Consider the following 19,688-nt stretch of genomic DNA (forward strand, 5'->3'; position numbering starts at 1 on the left):
TACATCAATAGCAGGTCTCTGAGGTCTTCTGATCAGAGTTTGTTGGTTGTTCCTCGCTGTAGGTTCAGTACTAAATGAGACTGGGCCTTTGAAGTGGAACTTTGGAACTGTCTCCTGTTGGACTTAAGATTTGTGGACACCTTTAAAAACAGCCCAAGATACTTAGATTTACTTATTTATTTTAATCTCTTTTTTTATTTATTACTTTTATATTGTGTCTCTTTGTGATATCTGATCTAGAAAGGAGCTATATAAATTAATTTTACTTAACTTACTTCATATACAATATATACTGTATATATAGGTATAATACAGTGACCCCTCTCTTATTTTCTCTCCTCATATCTTCTAATATTTATTTTAGAAAAATACAAAGAATATCAGTGGATTGGGCTAAATGACAGAACCATTGAGGGAGACTTCCGCTGGTCGGACGGGAACCCTCTGGTGAGTTGTCATTGAGAATATCAACCGTTTGAGACTTACAAGTCAGAAAGTTCAGCGCTAAGTTGTCAATCCCAGAAGAGAATAAGCATTTTTGAACTGTTTCCTATGATTGTCTAATGTTTCTCGTTCTCATCAGTCAAAAATCTGTATTTAATTGAGCTTCTTCCTTCATTTGACTCTGTTTTTATCTGCTCTGCTGTCTTTGTCAGCTCTATGAGAACTGGTACCGAGGCCAGCCTGACAGCTACTTCCTGTCCGGTGAGGACTGCGCGGTGATGGTGTGGCATGACGGCGGCCACTGGAGCGACGTGCCATGCAACTACCATCTGTCCTACACCTGCAAGAAAGGCGTCTGTGAGTTCATGTCATTTGATCCTGTAGTTGGTCACTAACAGCCCTTTGACCAGCACTTCAGTGAAAGTTGTACATCACCTGTAAACTCAGTGATCTCATGTAACTTTATTGAACCAAAACACTCACTGACATGTACGTTCAAAATGTAACCATTTAAGGATCTAATAAAAGTATTCTTTTTAAGCTTGGTGACAATGTACTATACAGTACTGTGTAAAAGTAGGCACTAAAAGGCACAAACCATCTGTTGCAGGACTCTTTCTTTTTCTTGTTGCTGAATATAGTTCTTTATAACTCTGGCTGGATGTTTGGGCTCGTTCTCATGCTGCAGAACACATTTAGGACCAATCAGACGCCTCCCTGATGGTGTTGCATTATGGATAAAAATCTAAACATCTAAATTCGCCTCTTTTGCACAGTACTGTACTCACACAGACCTTAACCCTACTTACTGGACTACAGCTGAGACTAAGTACAGCTGAGGCTGACTGGTGAAAGTTAAACTAAGTTTAACAATAAAGAGCTGAGACTGACAACCTGAATTTTAGACGTCCAATAAAGGCCACCATACAGAGATTTAACCTTGCAGTTCAACTAACAACCTCTCATCTGGCGCCACCCTCAGGACAAACTTCACATCTAAGATTAAAAAAAAACTCTCCCTCCATTTTTCATCCATCTAACAGTTTTTTTGGTATACTACCAGGCAGCATGGCTACAGTCGTTCAGTCTTGTTCTCCTCTGCCTTGCTAGCATCCTGTGGCCAGCCTCCCGAGATGCCCAACGCTAAGGTTTTTGGTAAGAAGCGGTTGCGTTACGAGACCAACACCAAGGTGCGATACTACTGTGAAGAGGGTTTCGTGCAGAAACTGAACCCTGTTATCAGGTGCCTGCCTGGCGGCCAATGGGAGGAGCCTCTGATTATCTGCATGTCTAGTAAGTGTTTTAACTGAACTATGGCTAACTAATGTCAGCCATAGTTCAGTTAGACATGTCAGGATCAGAATCAGAATCAGATTTTATTGTATGTTTACACATACAAGGAATGTGACTCCTGTTTCTAGTGGCTCTCAGTGTACTTACACACAACAATGCTCAGCAAGATACACATGGACACACAGCCAAAACAAAGACAACACAGCTGAACAAAGATATGCAAACATAAACATATCACTATTATGTATAAGAAAGTAGGTGAAAAATAGATACAAGCATATAGAAACAACAAATGGACAACAACATACAGTGCCTATATACAGTTTCTGTAGACCGTAAACAAGGATACAAGTGGTGTAAAGGTGTGTAAGAATGCAGGGAGTGCTGCAAAACACTGAATGAGTAATGTAATAAGTTACTTTATATACATAAAGTAAGTGGTTGTGTGCGGTATATGCATGTATATATGTCTGTGTGCAGTATATACATCCTGCTTACAGTAAATTTGACAGTGATGGATGACTGGAGGAGTGTTGAAGACTGCACAAATAAACAAAACCAGATAAAGTACCGTCGCGCCATCTCACGGATCAAAGGATGTCAAGGAACTGACCATTAATAGCAAATGGTTACACAGTTATATTAAATAAAACCATATTATCCATAATATTTGTCCAGTTATGAATCTTTTTTAATGTAGAAATTAGTTTTTGTAAGCTTCTAAAAAGAAAATCTAACATAAAACAACATGAAGTGCACAGTTGCAGAAGTAGTGTAGTAGTCAATAGTCAAATCTGGAATATAAAACTAGAAAGCCCAAAAATCACTTTAAATGTTTCTCCAGCACAAACTGAATTATGTGACAATACCAAGTGGATTCATGCAACTGCATTTGTTTATACAGTTGGAGAGTTTGCTAAAGTTAGGTAAAAAAGTTTTTGGGTTATGTTTAGGTGGAAAAAATGTGTTTTTCTTTTGGTTAAATTCAAATATATATCTACACTCAAAAGCAGAAATCCTCTTTGAATGAATCCGGTTAGATTTTAAGGTAAATGTATCCTTCACTAGTGTATTAAATGCAACCCAGACTGCTTGATAGTAAAGGCTGTGAACTTTTCTATTCTACTCCCATCTTTAGCCCATTCAGTGGAAGAAGACTCCATTACCTCACCTCCGAGCCAGCATGAGGAGGTCATGGAGGTCACGACGACAGAGAAAGCAGCTCCACTGTTCTGGGACATTAAATGGAACATCTAAAGCCATCCTGCCCCTTTTTTTGTTTAACACTTTCCCCCCTCCTGTTCTTTTACCACTATCCAGCTCCAGTTTCTGTGTCACGTTAAACTGTATAAAACTAATCTTTCATATATTAAAGTAATCTCAATTCCTACAGTTATGGGAAGTCTGGAAAGATGCTGTGATCCTAATTTGTGTTTTTCAGTATTGCAGGAAGTGATGCATGCATAAAAAAAGCTTGAGGTGAATTTATTTGTATTTGGCCAGTCGAAAAGACGCAAAAATGTTGCTGGTGGATCTAGAGGGAAGAAACGACACCCAAAATAACTTTCTTATGAAGCAGTCATGTGCAAAGATAAGAGAGGATCCCGCACAGTGCCTGAAACACAAACAGTGCATTTTTATCAACAGACAACACTTTGATTCTTCCTTTTTGTCTGTTAATAAAATGTTCTAGTTTTTTTTTTTAATCTTCGGGCAGTTTGTGAGATCCTTTTTTGTCTTTTGACTTTCATACAGAAGGACAACTTTAATGCAGAAGGATATCTTTTATATGAATGAGTCATAAAAAAAACCCAAGGAAATAAACAGGCAGAGACCCATTTATCAACATCAACATCAGAACATTTCTCTAAGGCAATTCTGATGATGCTTAAAGTGTGAGTGAATCATGTAAATGTACATTTTATCAGTCTGCTTTACCCTAAATAAACCAAATTAAATGTAGGCTATTGTGTAAACCAAGTCTGAGAAGGTGATGTGAAGGATTTTGTCCCAAACTGCTTGACTATATGAGGGGTGATAAGGAGATCAAGACATATTTAAAAACAAACATATTTCTGTCTTTACTTGTGAGGAAAAAAAAACTTTAAAAAGTAACAGTATCTGTGGTGTGCTTTACTTTCACAATCAGCAGCTATTTTGCAACTAAACATAGGATGTAGGAATTAAACTCTGCTTATTAAAAGACAATGTTGAATTCATTAATTTGACTGCTGGTGACATAAACGCTGTATTTTAACATATTCATAGCAGACTTTTGTTTTAGCAGAGTGAAATTAGTTGTCAGCATCAGCTGGTCTGACTTTCACTAAAACCTGTTGTTTTTAAAATCTGGAAGTTTTCACTTTATTTTGAAATAGTATCAATATTGCTGAACTGTACTGTATTTGTACTGAAGTGTATTTAACATACAGTCTCCTAATCCCAGAATAAACTGACAGCTGTTCTTTGAGAATCAGTGAGGAAAAACTGTACTGTAACAGACACTATGGCAGTAACAATGCAGCGATGTTGTTTGTTGATCTAATGTATACAAATGTACAAGTAGAGATAATGTAGTAAAAATTGATCCAATGAAAAAAGGACAAGCAAAATGTAATTTTGTAATGTAGTCTCAATTTTTACTGTTGTCACGTCTGTTGATTTAACTGTATGAAAAACAAAAAAAACATTAAAAATAGTATGTTTGTAAGAATCTATTTGTTATATACACCATGATCATGACTTCTAATTAACAGTGAAATGTCTTCACATCAGATATACTGTACCAGATTTTGCAATGTTTCAGGCTCTTATCGAATCCCAATTCCAAATCTTTGCAAATTATTTAAGAATTAAATGGATTTCCCTATTGATTGTCATCAACTATCTACCAAACTGTCTTTTTTGATACTACCACTAGGGGTTGCTAAAGTAAGAAACTTTAAATCCTGCACACAGGGGCTTTAACCCTCCTGTTGTCTTCCTGTCGACCATGCAACTTCTCAATGATGTAACCTGGTTGCTATGTTTTTATAGAGTCCCGACCTCACACCTGTGCGCTGTTATTGGCTGGGGGCTACACACCCACTGCCCAAAGTCCCAAACACAGCAAAATAATAAGAAAATACAGGCAGAAGGCAGGGTCTCTGCAGATAAATACACCTCCACATACTTCTAGTGGGTCATAAGTGATGATTAAGAGGGATTACTTTTGTATGAGTCATTGTTTTTTAGGAAAATACTTCATAGTATACTTTTAACCCTCCTGTTGTCTTCCTGTTGACCATGCAACTTTTGTCCTTCCGGGTCAATCCACAGATGCTATAAGTTTTAGTAAAACACCCAAAATTCAATGAAAGTAGTGATCATTACTTTTACCTGCAAAATGTGTGGTATGGAACCATCTATGTGATTTTCAGGCAATTAGATGAAAGAAATCTATATTTCTGATATAAAAACATTTGAAAATGGGTCAAATCTGACCCGAGGACAACAGGAGGGTTAAACAATACACAAATATTTTATTGGCAAATCAATATGCTGCAATGTGGACATATCTTTATTGAATAAATTAAATTACATGTAATTAATTTACAGATAAACCAGTTCATCCTTAAAATAACCAACAGTGTTATTTACATTTCAGACTCAACACACTACACGACATACATACTTTCATTGACGAGTTATACAGTGCAGGTCAAAGTTCAAGTTAGTTCAAGTTGATTGTGTTTGTGTTACATGTTTTATGCCATTTACTTTCATTCTGCCAATTCTTCCATTAACTTAACAGAGGTTATTGGCTTCTAAAATATACTTTTTATATTTAATATACAATTTCTGATCAATCATTTTGAAGGAATGACTGGTGGAGTGAAAATGGTGATTTACCAGCCAAAAACTACATTTACCAGCTTTTATTAAATGTAAAACCTCTACATCACAATTTACCATAGATAAATATGGTTTTTATCTCATATGGAAGAAATAAGCCCAATCAAAAAGGCTTTTGAAAATGTCAAAAAATCTGTGGTCATCCAGTCCAATCATACACTCTCCTCTCTTACTGGGGAATGTGGGTACATTTTGGAAGAAAAAAACATGCAAACACAGTTTAGAGCTACAGTATTCAAGCTACTATCTGCCTTCAAAATTAGTTCTGAGCTTTAAAATCTTCTGCATCCATCAATCTACACATGTGGAAACGGGGCCTGTTGTTTTAGAAATTGCACTCAAAGGATTATTGTTTTCAATACATAACACCACACTGACACAGATGAGCACTCATAGAATGACTAGATAATGTGACCGATTCAATTTTGAATATATAAACCTTTTAATTCTACTGTCAGTAATTGTCTGTAGCTTGAGGTGCAACATTGTCTCCTAAAAATTACCTTTACGAAAATTGCAAAAGCAAAGATGAAGAAAAAGTAATTCTTCCCCAATTGTTTTCTGCCAACATGTTGAGAAAATGTTAATTAAGGTATATTTCAAGTTGCTAAACTGTTGAAACTGAACATATGCATAAAATTTAATTTTTTTCCATCAAAATATCCAATCTTGCATAACAACATCAGCTTGCAGTAACTACAGATTATTAAACTTTCTATGGTTTTGTTCAGACACTGACAGATCTTGGTTAAGGTTGGTGAAAGATCATGGTCATTGTCTTGGATTAATACAGAGGAAAGTCTTCGGTGTCTTGAAGCACAACACATATTGTGTTTGTTAATAAGGGATAAGGGTGGCAATTTGTACATATTTTTATTGTCATGTGCAGAGCCAAACCAACAATTAACTGATCTACTTAGAAGTATTGTGTGTGTATCCAAAGCCTGATATATCTTATTTCTCTGTGCTGTAGACCTCCATTGTTGTCCAAAAACTATTAAAACCACATCAATGAGCCACACTGGGTGCATCCTCGCCCTGAAGATTACGGTCACATTAGTTTAGAAACAGCTCCAAAAGACTAACAACAGCGATCACGTTTTCAGTTTCCGGAGAGTAGTTCTGTGTATTAGCCGTTTCTAAAGAAACTATCGTGACCAAACTCTGGCTCATTGGTTATTGGTGTGTTTTTAATAGTTTTTGGACAACAACCGATGTCTACAACACAGAGGAATAAGATATATCAGGCTTTGGATACACACACAATACTTTGTTGACATACTAATACTAATTTGTTGACAATGTGAAAAATATGGAAGATCACCAGCTTTATCCTTTAACATTTAACCAAAACCACGATCCTTCACTAACCTTAAACAAAGTTTTTTGTTGCCTAAATCTAAACACATGCAAACCTCAGTCTCTGTATCGACGTCCACCATTCACCCTGATCTCCTCCCTATGACTTCAGAGCAATATATAAACGTAGCTTAATTCATTTGAATAAACATTGGCTGTTAACATAATCTAGGCAGCCATTACGTTTGCCAACACAGCGCAATTGGGGAAACAATTTAGTCGTATATAAAGATAATTTCTAGGAGACAGGGTTGTCAGGTGTGAGGTTTCTTGCTTGGGACTGTAATTTGTCCCTTTCGTAGATCATTGCTGTTGATACTGATACTACAGTACATTTTGGGCCTCTCAGATTTCCTTGTTTATTTGTGTCAAAGCAGACTTACAGCTCTGTTGAGATTCTGATATGAAAAGTGTATTTATGCTGTTATTTTGAGGCTACCTAAAGCAATAGGCTCCGTAAAGATGCATCGACTTGTTGGGGAATCCAAATGAGCGCACTCCTGCTTCAGGGATGCCTCCACAGCGCTCCCTGGGGTTACTGATGGGAAACCGTACGCTGCCGTCTTTCAGCCATCCGCCGTCACACTGGTCATAGTTTTGGAAGCGCCAGGCGGAGTAAAGCTGGCCGACCAACGCGAGCTTGGCTGCCTGACGTCTACACGCGTGTTCTGCCTGCTCGAAGGAGAAAGCTCCTGATATGTAGTACACAGAGCCTGTGAGAGGAGAGATTTATAGAAACACATCCAGAGATAAATCCAGGGACTTGTCATCATTTAAACACAAACTGTAATTACATTCAAAGTGGGATTACTGGTACAAATCCCTTGTTTAACAAGTTTTAAACTCATTTGTCACATTTTTCTGGCAGCAGTTAATGTTTCCAATGACAGAGAAAGCCAAGTATTTTCCCACTGTTGAGCTTTTTCAAGGTTTTATTGTCCTGCGTCCTCCGACAACCAGCTGTCAGCCCACAGAGTCGAGACTACAAAATGATTGTGAAATAAAATGACATCCTTCTCTTCACACGACACTAAACAGCGCTGCTCCACTGGCATTAACAGGGAATCCACACCGTGTGACAACTTTCCTGGAATCTGAGTACATTTTATGGTCCAGAAATTATGAGTCTTATGTGGGCATTAAGGGTGAAACAAACAGAATTTACAAAACAAACCATAGCATAACTGTCAGCACAGATTCTTATCACTTTGAGAGAGTTTTTTTTTTTTCAAAATGATCACTGAACTTTCTAAGATGTGAGGAATACTCTGCTTTGAGGTGGCTCAATCCCGGCCCTGACCTTTTCCACACTGAACATGTCGACTTGTTAAACACAGCAGTTATTAAAGCTATGGTATGTTAGTTTTTTCTTATATTTTTTTAGATGAATATGCTCCAAAAGCATATCTTAATGTGGAAAGGTGTCAAAGGCTTCTGTGACTCAGGCTCAATGAACAGCCTGACAACAGTACAGAGACGTTCCCTTTTCAAGTTGATAAGTGAGCCTCACACTTCTAACCAATCAGAGGAGGACAAAGTCATGGGTGGGAGCTCACAGCAGTTAATCAATACCTGAACACACCTCTTGCCTACTACTCAGCTGTTAGAAGATGTCACTATTGCTCACTCAAAGGCTAGAAAGCTCCTGCATTAGTCCAAAATAATGTAATTACTAACATCTGCTTTCCATTCATGTACTCCAGTTCCAATGTCCTGCCATTGTACATAATAAAGGCTACTGGTACACCAAAAAAGAGCAGAGTCGTCATTTAAGCCGCACTTATCAATATTTTTATTTTTATGTTAACAATGGATCAAATGATTGTGTGTAAAAGGAATTGTTTGTAGACCCACAGAGAATTATCACACAGCTCTGCAGTTCCCCTCAGTTCTACTGAGCGCTTTAGTTTTCTTTCAGCTCTTTGTTTTGGTTTTACAGCTAAAAATCCAAAACCCAAAACAAAACAAAACCTTATGTCAGTCAAAATCAATGTTATTAAACCCAAATTTAATGGTTATATTGTAATTTTGACAATTCACAGTATTTTAAACCTTCATACAACCAACTCCGTTCCAACCAAATCCTGAGTTGTCAGATGATGTGAATGCTTGCAAGACCTTAACATTGCAATCCTTCCCATCCATCCAACATAACATGAATGTGGTATTAGTATGGAGGACTTGTTGGATAATTATGTTCACCTGTTGCAGGCAGGGAGCACTTTCTATGCTACAAACGTCTCTGCACTGGAGTGAATCTTAATCCCACTGTTAAGTAATACCTAAAAGGGCTGAGCAAAAAGTTTTCAGGGCAATTTAATTGTCATTTGTATTTTTATTCATTATCATTATTGATTTTTGCTTTTGCTTTTCAAACTGGGAAACTAGAGAAAACCTGTCTGATAAGAATCTGATCTATCGGGATGCAAGCCAAGCAACTCAAAACTTACCAGATGTCAACGAGGTGAAGCAGAAAGCATCAAACCGATCGTGATTCTTATCTTTCGGTCCATAACTGCGAATGCCCGGGAGCAGCTCTCCTCCACAGGTGGGTCGAGGATGAATAATCGGGTAATGAACGGTTCCATCGTGGAGCCAACCTGCGTTACACCAGTCCAAACCCTCCGTCCAGGCTGCAGGAGAAAACAGGCTGATGTAGCTGTAGACAACATATTGTTGGTTGGAAATAAACACTTTTTTACAGTACCTCTGTATAGCTGGTTGTATGTGGCTAATGTGCCATCTTGCTCAGCACAAGCCTCCTTAGCCTCATGGAAAGTGAGTTGGTAGCGTCCGTTTTTACTCTGATAGGGGAACACCACACCTACAAATAGAAGCCATCTCATCAAGGTTTATGTTTTTACACTAACACTGTATCCTGTAAATCCTGTCTTTCATCAAAGACCGTGATTCCCAACCACTAATCCTCAGCTCAGATAAAACACTCAACCTTATGTGGGTGTAGGGCTGCAATCAATTAATCGATTTGTTTTGGTCTATAAAATGTCAAAAAATTGCGAAAAATACCTGTATAATTTCACAGAGCCCGTGGTGATGTCTTTAAATGTCTTGTTTTGTCTGATCCACGGTGAAAAAGCCAAGATCCAATCCAAAGAAATTCTGTTTACCATCATGTATGATACAGAAAAGTCTCTAAACCTCACATTTTAGAAGCTGTAACCAGCAAATTGTTGACATTTTTGCTTGATAATTGACTGAAACAATTATTCAATTGTCAAATTAGCTGCCAATTCATTTTCTGTCCATTGACTAATTGATTAATCAACTAATTGTTGCTGCTCTAAACATTTCAAACACATATTTTACATAATTCATACCAGTAGCATATTGTAGATTTAATTAATCTCATTAGCTGTTACACCAGGGATATGTAATAAAATAGTGTCCTAATGAGGTAGTAATGCATTTCTTCAATTCATTTTCAGTAAACACTGAGCTCCTTATCATTTGTTACCTTCAATCCTCAAAGTAATGACCACATGCTCATCCTCGATGCCATTCACAAGCTCGCAGCGATATGCACCGTCATCTTCCAGCTTAAGGTGGCTGAGCTGCAGGGAGGCATCTATGGTGTGGGCGTTCCGGAGAGAAGCTCGTGGTCCAAGATGGCCGTATAGCTTGAAGTCATGTGCGTTTGATATCATGATAATGTTCTCTGGCCCGACATGTTCCGGCTCCAGTTTTGTCCATTTGATTTTGTAATGGTTGGGTTTGGTTCTCAGGATACACGGCAAGGTGACGTTTTCACCCCTTCGGCCAACGACTTCGGCGTAAACAGGTGGCTCGAGGAGATACTTCAGCTTCTTGGGTGCTGTGGGTGAAACAGCATCCAGTAGGTGTCAGAACCATCTAACATCATTGTTACGTCCTGTATGTCATTATTCAGAGTTCAGAATGTTTTCTAAACATGCTGACATTATAATACAAGGCAACGCAAAGTCATTGTTAGTCATTAGAAGAAAGAAGATATATATCCATAATAAAATAAAAATATACAGAATCAAAATTAAAAGTGATTCAAGGAAGAAAGATATATTAAAGGATAAATTCACCCCCACACAAAGAAGCTGCTTATGAACTGCCCTTTAAAACCTTCAAACACACCCAGTCAGTGATGTCACATCAGGACCTTGTCTTTGGATGGGCTCTTTGGATTGGATGATGTCTGATCATCCGGTTACATAGCGGTGGAGAAACCAGATTAAATGGAGTGCAGGTGGCGTAAGACGCAACAGGTATGATGTTGAATATTTATCAGCTGATAATCAAACAGCAGTGGGTAGTGGAGACGCTGTGGTAAACTCAACCTTTTAACAGTTTCTAAGTGATTGTAGTGATCATTTGGATGCTGCCACAAGCCATCTGAAATATTAGTCTGTACTGTCTCACGATGCTGTTGATGGTATTTTATTTACTTTTCAAAAAGAAATTGTTTCAAGTCAGTGTGAGCAACATTTTGTGTGCCAAATTGAAATGGAGTGGAAACCATGCCCATGCAGGTTTGGCACATTTCCACCATGCTTGTTACAGTCGAGGCAAAGAAAGCACTGTAGCAACACTTCGCTGCCTTGTGTGATTCAAGCACAATTACCTATTAATGTTTGTAGTCTTGATCAGTGTTGGGCAAGTTACTAAATTAATTTAATCACAGTACTCATTAAAAAAAGTTACATTACTTTACTAATTACTTGACTGCAGAGATAATTCATTACTTGTTACTTTACTTTTGTTACTCAGCTGTCAGATCCATCAAAGATGACTTTAAAACAAGTTAAAAGCAACAAGCAGCAAGCAGCCAGCTGACAGTCTGGAGGTCTTTACTGACCATCAACAGCTAGCTTAACATTAGCTAGTGACTGCAAGTCCCGTCCTCTCAGTGAAGCTGCGTTGTTCTCACAGCCTCCAACTCTGAACCGAACCAGCTGATTCCTGAATGTAATCTTACTAATGGCTAACGTAAGCAAGCCAAGTAAGAAGACGCAACATCTGTGATATCATGCCGTTGTATTTTAAATCTGACAGTAAAGAAGAACTGGAAAAAACCCACAGTGGAATAAACTCACTATTGTGTATAAATGAAAAAGAAAGATTAGGACAGCACTCCAAATGGACTTTTTTAATTGCCACATGGACGCCCTTCTTCAGCATGCGTACTGGCAATTACACAATCAATAGACACAGGTGGAGTTAATCATAGGTGTCCACAACTGGCACAATAGGTCTATCCCAGCAGGGGGAGCCACAAACATATTAAGTAGGTTAATGACATAAAATAACTTATGCAAAATAATAAATAGATGGAAAAAACAAATTACTTTCAGTTCATAAGAAACAAGCAAATTAAATCTCCTCATTCAACCCACTGGGAATGAGGGTGTCAAGGGAGTGAATCCAATACACCTTCCTCTGAAGAAGGATTCTGTCCCTGTTGCCACCTTTCTGTGGCATATTCACTGTCTCAATGCCTATATGTCAACAAACTGTCAAAAAAATCAAACTTAAATAGTCAAGACAAGTTAAATCGTTAGAATAACGATAAACAAACGAGAAGGAGTTCCCTGGTCAAACAATTCAGATCAGTGATGACGTGTTGACTGAAGGTGCTGCTGCTCTGTCCAACTCACTGAACACAGCCACAATTAGGACTTATTCACTGAGAAATATTAAGATCTGCTCAAAAAGTTTGGAAAAAAAGACATTAAAGGGATCTTAATAGACGCCAAATCTAGCAAGAAAGTTGGCAACACTGCAGCGGACCAGTCTGAGACCAAACTGATATCAACCCTCCATCAAACTACCATTAACGACAGACAAATCCAACCCCAAACTGTCCAAGTCACTGAGCATTACTGAACTGAAAACTGTAATCCTTTACACTCCTGTTACTGAAAAGGTGAAAATTACTACACACATTACTGTAACGCGTCACAAAGTCATGTTTTATTGCCCAACACTGGTCTCGACTCTATAAATCATACAAATGAAGGCCTTCATGGTCACATGAAAGTGTATTGTTCAGGTTATACTCAAAAAATGACAGAAGGAGTTGTGTCTAGAATGAAAAACAGGAATAAGTTGCCTATTTTCACACCTCTTTCACACACTGAGTAAAGTGGGCATACATGTCTGATTGTCAGTTTTAGAAAATAACAACAATTGTCAGACACAAACTCTGACGTCAGAAAAAGAAAGATTACCAAAACCTTGTTAATCACATTCATTGTTAAAAATATACCTGCTTTGTCGGGGATATATATAGCTGAAGACCAGGTGAAGCAGCTTGTTGTTAATAGAAGAATCACAGCACAGTTCATTATGAAGGGAGTTACTCTTCCAGCTCCTACAATTCATAAGAAAACAGCAGACTAAGATTCAGTCTTTCATGCACAAAACCAATTACACTTTATCACAACTCCACCTCACATTTTTCCATCAATAAAACTGAAAAAGAAGACGATCAAATATTGTATTTTCCTACATAACAAAACCCACCTACTTTTTATAAAGTCTATTTTACCTTCAATCTGAAATTAACCAAGTTAACAGAAGAAAAGCAATAATCCAAACCTGTGAAGTTGAGAAGATGCAGATGTCTGATCAACCTCCCACGTTGTCCCACATGACGACGATGTCTTGAAAGCGTCAGATTATAAAGAATCCTGGATAATTCATAACTTTGGGCAGAAGAAGCTACTGTTTATCCCTGTGAGGTCCTCTCTCTAAGCCCTGAATGTTCAGCTGTCAAACCCAGTTCATCTCTTTCTCTGTCACTCTCAACCCCCCCTTCTCTCTCCTCACTGTGGTCATATGGTCCAGTCTGTGGTAAACAGTTTGTAAACAGGGTTGTTGTCCTCTCTGCTCCAGATGTTAATGAGCAAATGAAGGTCTGACATTCACAGTCACTGTCTCTTTCTCCCTTTAAATTCTTCCCTCTTTTTGCTTATTAAAAGTCAGACGACTTCAAACAAGAGCTAAAAGTGGTTAAGTATTTACTCATTTTCAGTTCCCACACATATTATACAGCTTGCCAATGTGCTTGAAAGACTCTGTCCAAGATCTCTCTTAACTCTCTTAAAAAGTACTACTAAAATAAAAATAGATCAAAGCTATTGGAGCATCATACATACTCAGAAATTTCAATAATATTTTTATCGGTTTTGCAGATTTTGGAAGTTTTGCAATGGGCAATTGTGTTGAGGAGTCCTCCCTATGACTACCAAACCGACCTTGATTTGGAAAACTAGTAAAAAATAGCAGTTGAACTGCACCTGATGGCTTGAACGACTTTTAGCCCAAATCAGTGATGTCACAGTTCTGCACAGGCCTAAAACCAACACTTGTTCCTGCATTTTAAGACCTGACCCGACTAAATCCAATTTATACCCTAAATTTGAGACCCAAACCTAATTTATACTTTTACTTTATTTAAATCATCACTGACAAGAAGCTCGTCAGGCTAACGCAACATATTGGCTAGACTCTTTCACTCTTCCCACTGCACATTGAGTATCTTTTTGCAAAACATGACATGGATGCAGACGTCAGAGAATTTTTCATTTAAAATTACATTTGAAACAAACTAATCTGAAACTGACCTGAACCTGAAGCTTTACACAACTAAATGGCCCAACTTGAGACCAAACTCGAAAACTTTGGGTTGGGTTGGCTGTGCCGAGGTCAAAGTCAAGGTCATTTTCAAACCTACAGTTTGTTTGCTCCGGTCTGAATCAGTGGATGAGTTGGCAATCCACACGATAACACTCTCTCTTCTCATTGGTCAGATGTGACCGAGGCGAGAGCAATAATATAAACACAGAAGGAAGGTCCTGAAGGAGGTTCTCCTGCCAAACGCAACGTTCCACGTTGTTTGTTCAGGTTGGCCCTCAACTCATTCTCCAGCTATCTGCTAGCAACTGCTGATTTCATTCATCTGCATTCCAGCATGCAAAGCTCAAACATGTCGATGTGTAGTAGTTGTAGTTGGGTTGGATTGAGGTCAGATCACGTTCTCACCATAAACCAACCACTCCAGAGTTAATTTGGGACCAGATCGAGATCACATCCTCTAAAGGGTCTTGGTGCAGTTGTTTAAGTCCGCACCTGAGGATGATTAATGAGTTCAGATCTGCCCAAACGAATTGCACTGAGGGGAAAAACTGGACCAAAAAGTACAGGTTTGAAAATGCCATAAGACAGCGAGAGAGTTGGTTACCTGATAGTGAGCAAGCTAGCTAGCTAGTGAGCAAACACCTAGTTTTCTTTCAGTCATCCATCATGAAAATATGCTTGTTGACTGTGACCTGCTTTCTATCAATAAAGATGCGGTTTAGGCTAGACAGACACAGTTAAAATAGAATAGGGTATTAATAAAACGTACTATCTTGCACTTTATCGAGTGAGCTTGCTTGCTAGTGGTTTACCTTGCCTGCTCGGTAGCTAATTAGCTTACTCGCTGCAAGACGTCTCTGGGGATTCTCAACTAACCAGATTACCTCAAACTGTCTTCATGAACTTCCGCTGCTGTCAAAAGCAACACACCTGGTGTGACATCACAGACTGGGGCGTGTCCCGCAACTTTGCTTTTGTCTATCTAGTCCTAAAACCTTATAGTATTTTGTACCAGTTTAATACAAATTAATTCACTTTAAATTTCCTGTAACAAAAGATATTGTTTGGGAAAATAACTTGCGAGGGCTGAATATATGTGGCAGTAACGTGTTTTTTTTAACACATTTCTGACAATATTTCAATAATAAAAAGTCAAATTTTATTGCCTGCTATTATATTAGATCCTACTGTTAAACAGCATATTGTGGCATACAGCGCAGACAGTGATGAGGCATCTCTGAACCCTGCGGACAACAGCCTTCCTGTGTATTCTAACCTTTCTCAGAAGGCTGTTGCCAAAGAGGACTATAGTGTGCATTCAGCCATCTTTGATATTGCCTACAGGGCTCTGGGGGCAGTGGGAGAGGAAGCTGTGTCGTCTCTAGTTTCCTCTGGCCCCCGGGCACAAGGGCTGCATTGTGAGAGCCATGGTCTCCACGCAGTGACAGCAGGCGGCGGTCACATAAACAACGTCCAATGTGGAAAAAAGATGAAATAATGGGATTCTTCTGTTTTTGCTTGTGTTGCTTCTCCATTGTGTTCCGTCATCAATGGGACCCTTTCTTGCCCTCCAATTAGTATTCACCCAAACACCTCTAGGTGACAACAGCCAACTGTCCCTGCAACACTCTATTTATGTGTCTGTCTATCTATCTATCTATCTATCTATCTATCTATCTATCTATCTATCTATCTATCTATCTCTTATAGTACCAGCTCTAAGGTGTATACACGTAGCACGTTTGATATGTGTTTTGAAAAACACAAAGTAAAAAAAATATGATATATTAGCACCTGTAGAATTTTTTTGAGAAACATCTTTGGTCAACAAAATGGTTAAAAGTTGCAGAATCCTGGCTGAGATAAGTTAGAGTTAAATAATGAATGATTTGATTGGAAATGATGACAGGAAAGTACGGTGGCCATGAGGGCTCAGCACACTGCAACTGAAGAAAACACAGGCAAATAGATTAACACGAGTAAATGAAGAAAAGTTCCACACTTCTTTGACAACACACAATTTATAGATAGAAAAAATTAATTAGGTAGAAATATATATATAAGGAATTTGCTTTGGTGTTGTGGTGCATAATGATCAAAATATACAAATAGGAAATATGAATACCACAAAAGTAAAGTAACCATAAATAATATAAAATAGAAACTTAATAGGTATGATTTATTCAATATATTCTACAGTGAAAACAAGCTATTACACAGTTTAAAATGAACATAATGGAATATACACATTAGTATAAAGAGTATATGTACTAGGGGTGTGCCCGAATACAAATACATTATTCGGCAAAGCACAAATAGTGAGTTTTATATGAATATTTGTTACATACAAATATTTAAACAATGATTTGTTGGGGGTGTTCCCCAGAGGTAAAGCTGAGCTACTGACACTAGCAAAGTGCTCTTAAAGACTCTCCATAACCTGTTGTTCCCCTTCTCCTTTCCAGAAAGTCACAAAGTTAGGTTGTAAAAAATAGGCAATAAATGAAAAGTGCAAAGTAATAATCGCCTTTGAAGTTCCTCCCTACATGTTACGTGGTGTGCTGTCTCTGTGTTATGAGTGTACAAATAGAGAGGTCTGGCTGCAATGAGGCGATGAGTAAAGTTTTAGCTCAGTAATCATACTAATTTTCTAAAATTAAAAGTGAAATAAAAACAAAAGCAGGATTTTTAAGCGTCTCTCCACTTTTATTCGAACACAAATACAGATACAAATAATTTTGCTGCCTCAACAAAGACAGATACAAATACAAATACTGGGATCTCTGCACATCCCTAATATGTATGTGCAGTTGTCAAAATAATAGTAGAGAATTTGCGTTAATGTAAAGTTGTCCTGACGTTGATGAGTTCACAGATGTGCAAGTAACAAGATTTCACATTAATATAACATGTAGAAAATGGTACAAGTAAAACACAAGAAATTTAATTTAATTTAATTGACAACACATGCAGGCAACTTGCACACAAGAAAATATCAAAATCTAAATGTAATTGGAAGATTGTAACAGGCGGTGAAATTAAAAAAAAAAAAATTGAAATCAGGCTTTTAGTCTTGTCAAAAATGTAAAATATGGTACCTCTGAATGGCAGTGGTTACATTTCTTAAAACTTACAGTCATTTATCAACACCTCTCCATCCTTTCCTTCCTTTTCCTTTGCTTCATTCTCATGACCTCTCTCTGTATCATCAGCACCACCAGTTTTGGTGGATGAGCAGCACAAACATTGCCCTCTGCTGTACAATATGAAACCTTTATAAATGTGCTGGGAGCTGCCAGTGAACAGCAAGTCACTGTCATAAATGTTCTTTCTGTTATATATTCTACATACATGTATCCTTAAATGGCTTTAGAAGTGAGGTCAGACAGGAGGTAAAAAAACCAAAAAAAATAAAAACTAAAACAGAGTATCTTTTATCATGATGCCATCAACTCATGGTCGGATTAACCCGACATTGGGTATGCGCCCCGTGGTTTACAAGAACCCATTAAGTCCAGTGCAAGCAGTACTCCAGTGCTGGAATAATACTTAATTTGTGTCAGTTTGTAGTAATTTGATTTATCACAACTTTATTTAGGAATATGCATCACAATATATACAAAAATAATAAAACTATTATTATTTTTATAAACTCTTGCAAACTCTATCTTGATATGATTTATTTATGGGTTACAGACACAAAAACAAAATCCAAGGCACAATATGTTAGAGTGAAAACACTTCTACATACACATAAGATGTTAAAAGACAAAGAAATCTATATAAACTCTTACAACTAGATTTTACCACAGGGTTCAACAACAAGCTATGGCTACAAAAGTATAATTAAAAATGAAATGCAACTAATCAAATTGCCAAAACCAATGGACATGCAGTGAACACTGGGGCTTTTGCGGACCTTGGGCTCTGGTGGCCCTGAAGTGCAAAACACAAAATTTCACAACATTTCAAACAATTGAAAAAGTAGGAACAACGATTCCTATTTCAGATTGGACAGAACCCGAGCCAATTCAGAGTAGGGCTGTGACAATATGTGACAATGTAACCGCAGTATTGCGGTCATGTGATGCCTACCATGGGGTTGAGCTCATTACTGTCATCACGGCATTTAAAAAAAAACTGTCATATACAGTAGTTTCATGTACTTGTGCATATGCTGTGTGATATTATTATACATTGTTTTTTCACCATGGTAAGAAAAAATCTATACCATCACAGCCCTAATTCAGATTTCTTAGAAAATCAAGGTTTGTATCCAGAAGTGAACATCCTCAGATGTGCTGACAAAGGCGTAAATGAAAGGCCCAGAAAGTGCCAGTGTCAGTGCATCCATGGTTGTTGTTTATTATCGCTGATCAAACCTTGAACTCTGAAGAGCTCTACTTGGATTCTGTCCAATCTAAAACAACATTTCCGTTTTGTTAAATGTCTTGTTTTCAGTTTTGTCTTTGTGTTTTGCACCTCAGGGCCACCATACTCTGGGGCAACAAGGCATTTATACAATCTTGAATTTACCTTTCTGACAGGAAGAAAAAGAGACTTGTACAGCCAAAGACTTATGGTATGGTCATATGTAAGCTTTAACACAACTTATATAATGCAAAATGTATATTGAATTCTTTTGTTACATGTTTGAGGAGTACTAATGTGAAAGATAGCAAAGATTTGAAAGATTTGAATGATGATGTTTTTCTTTTAAGAAATCCACGGTCATTTCTGAGTGTCTTCTTGTCACTCAGTCTCCCTGTTTGACTGATTACCTCTACTGTACCTCCTGCTCTCTGCAGCTGTCGAAGGCACAGTAACTTATTCCAGCCTGCAGGTAAACACTCTTGGCTTCACAGCACTCTGCTTTGACACTTCGTTTCCATTTGATTGAGTGGCTCGTTCTTGGTGCTCTTAAAGTTAATGCTCCTGAAACAGTAAGTCGTGTAGAGTTTGGAATCACTTAGATTTTAAGAGTGATAAGAGCTACGATTAGTCGATTAATTGATCTACAAACAGTGATCTCCAGTGTTAAAGTCTGACGTTTTGTTGTCCCGTTCATC

At 37.9% G+C, this 19,688-nt stretch overlaps 2 protein-coding genes across 2 annotated transcripts in view; one reads left to right on the forward strand and one right to left on the reverse strand.

Moving 5' to 3' along the window:
* bcan (brevican) overlaps window positions 1-4,345 on the forward strand; it is a 42,043-nt gene extending 37,698 nt beyond the window's left edge. The window contains exons 12-15 of the mRNA XM_042422776.1: window positions 365-447; window positions 657-801; window positions 1,555-1,737; window positions 2,876-4,345. Of these exons, the coding sequence (XP_042278710.1) occupies window positions 365-447; window positions 657-801; window positions 1,555-1,737; window positions 2,876-2,994 (530 nt within the window). The 3' untranslated portion in view covers window positions 2,995-4,345. The remainder of the gene's footprint in view (window positions 1-364; window positions 448-656; window positions 802-1,554; window positions 1,738-2,875) is intronic.
* A 2,588-nt stretch (window positions 4,346-6,933) lies between these two features.
* hapln2 (hyaluronan and proteoglycan link protein 2) lies at window positions 6,934-13,887 on the reverse strand. Its single transcript, XM_042424775.1, has 6 exons — window positions 13,579-13,887; window positions 13,247-13,351; window positions 10,466-10,822; window positions 9,698-9,814; window positions 9,441-9,623; window positions 6,934-7,703 (listed from the first exon to the last, which is right to left on the reverse strand). The coding sequence occupies exons 2-6, from the start codon at window positions 13,323-13,325 to the stop codon at window positions 7,426-7,428; spliced, it is 1,014 nt and encodes a 337-aa protein (XP_042280709.1). The 5' UTR covers window positions 13,326-13,351; window positions 13,579-13,887; the 3' UTR covers window positions 6,934-7,425.
* Between the last annotated feature and the right edge of the window lie 5,801 nt (window positions 13,888-19,688).

The sequence above is a fragment of the Thunnus maccoyii genome, chromosome 10, assembly GCF_910596095.1.
Source record: "Thunnus maccoyii chromosome 10, fThuMac1.1, whole genome shotgun sequence".
Classification (NCBI taxonomy): Eukaryota; Metazoa; Chordata; class Actinopteri; order Scombriformes; family Scombridae; genus Thunnus; species Thunnus maccoyii.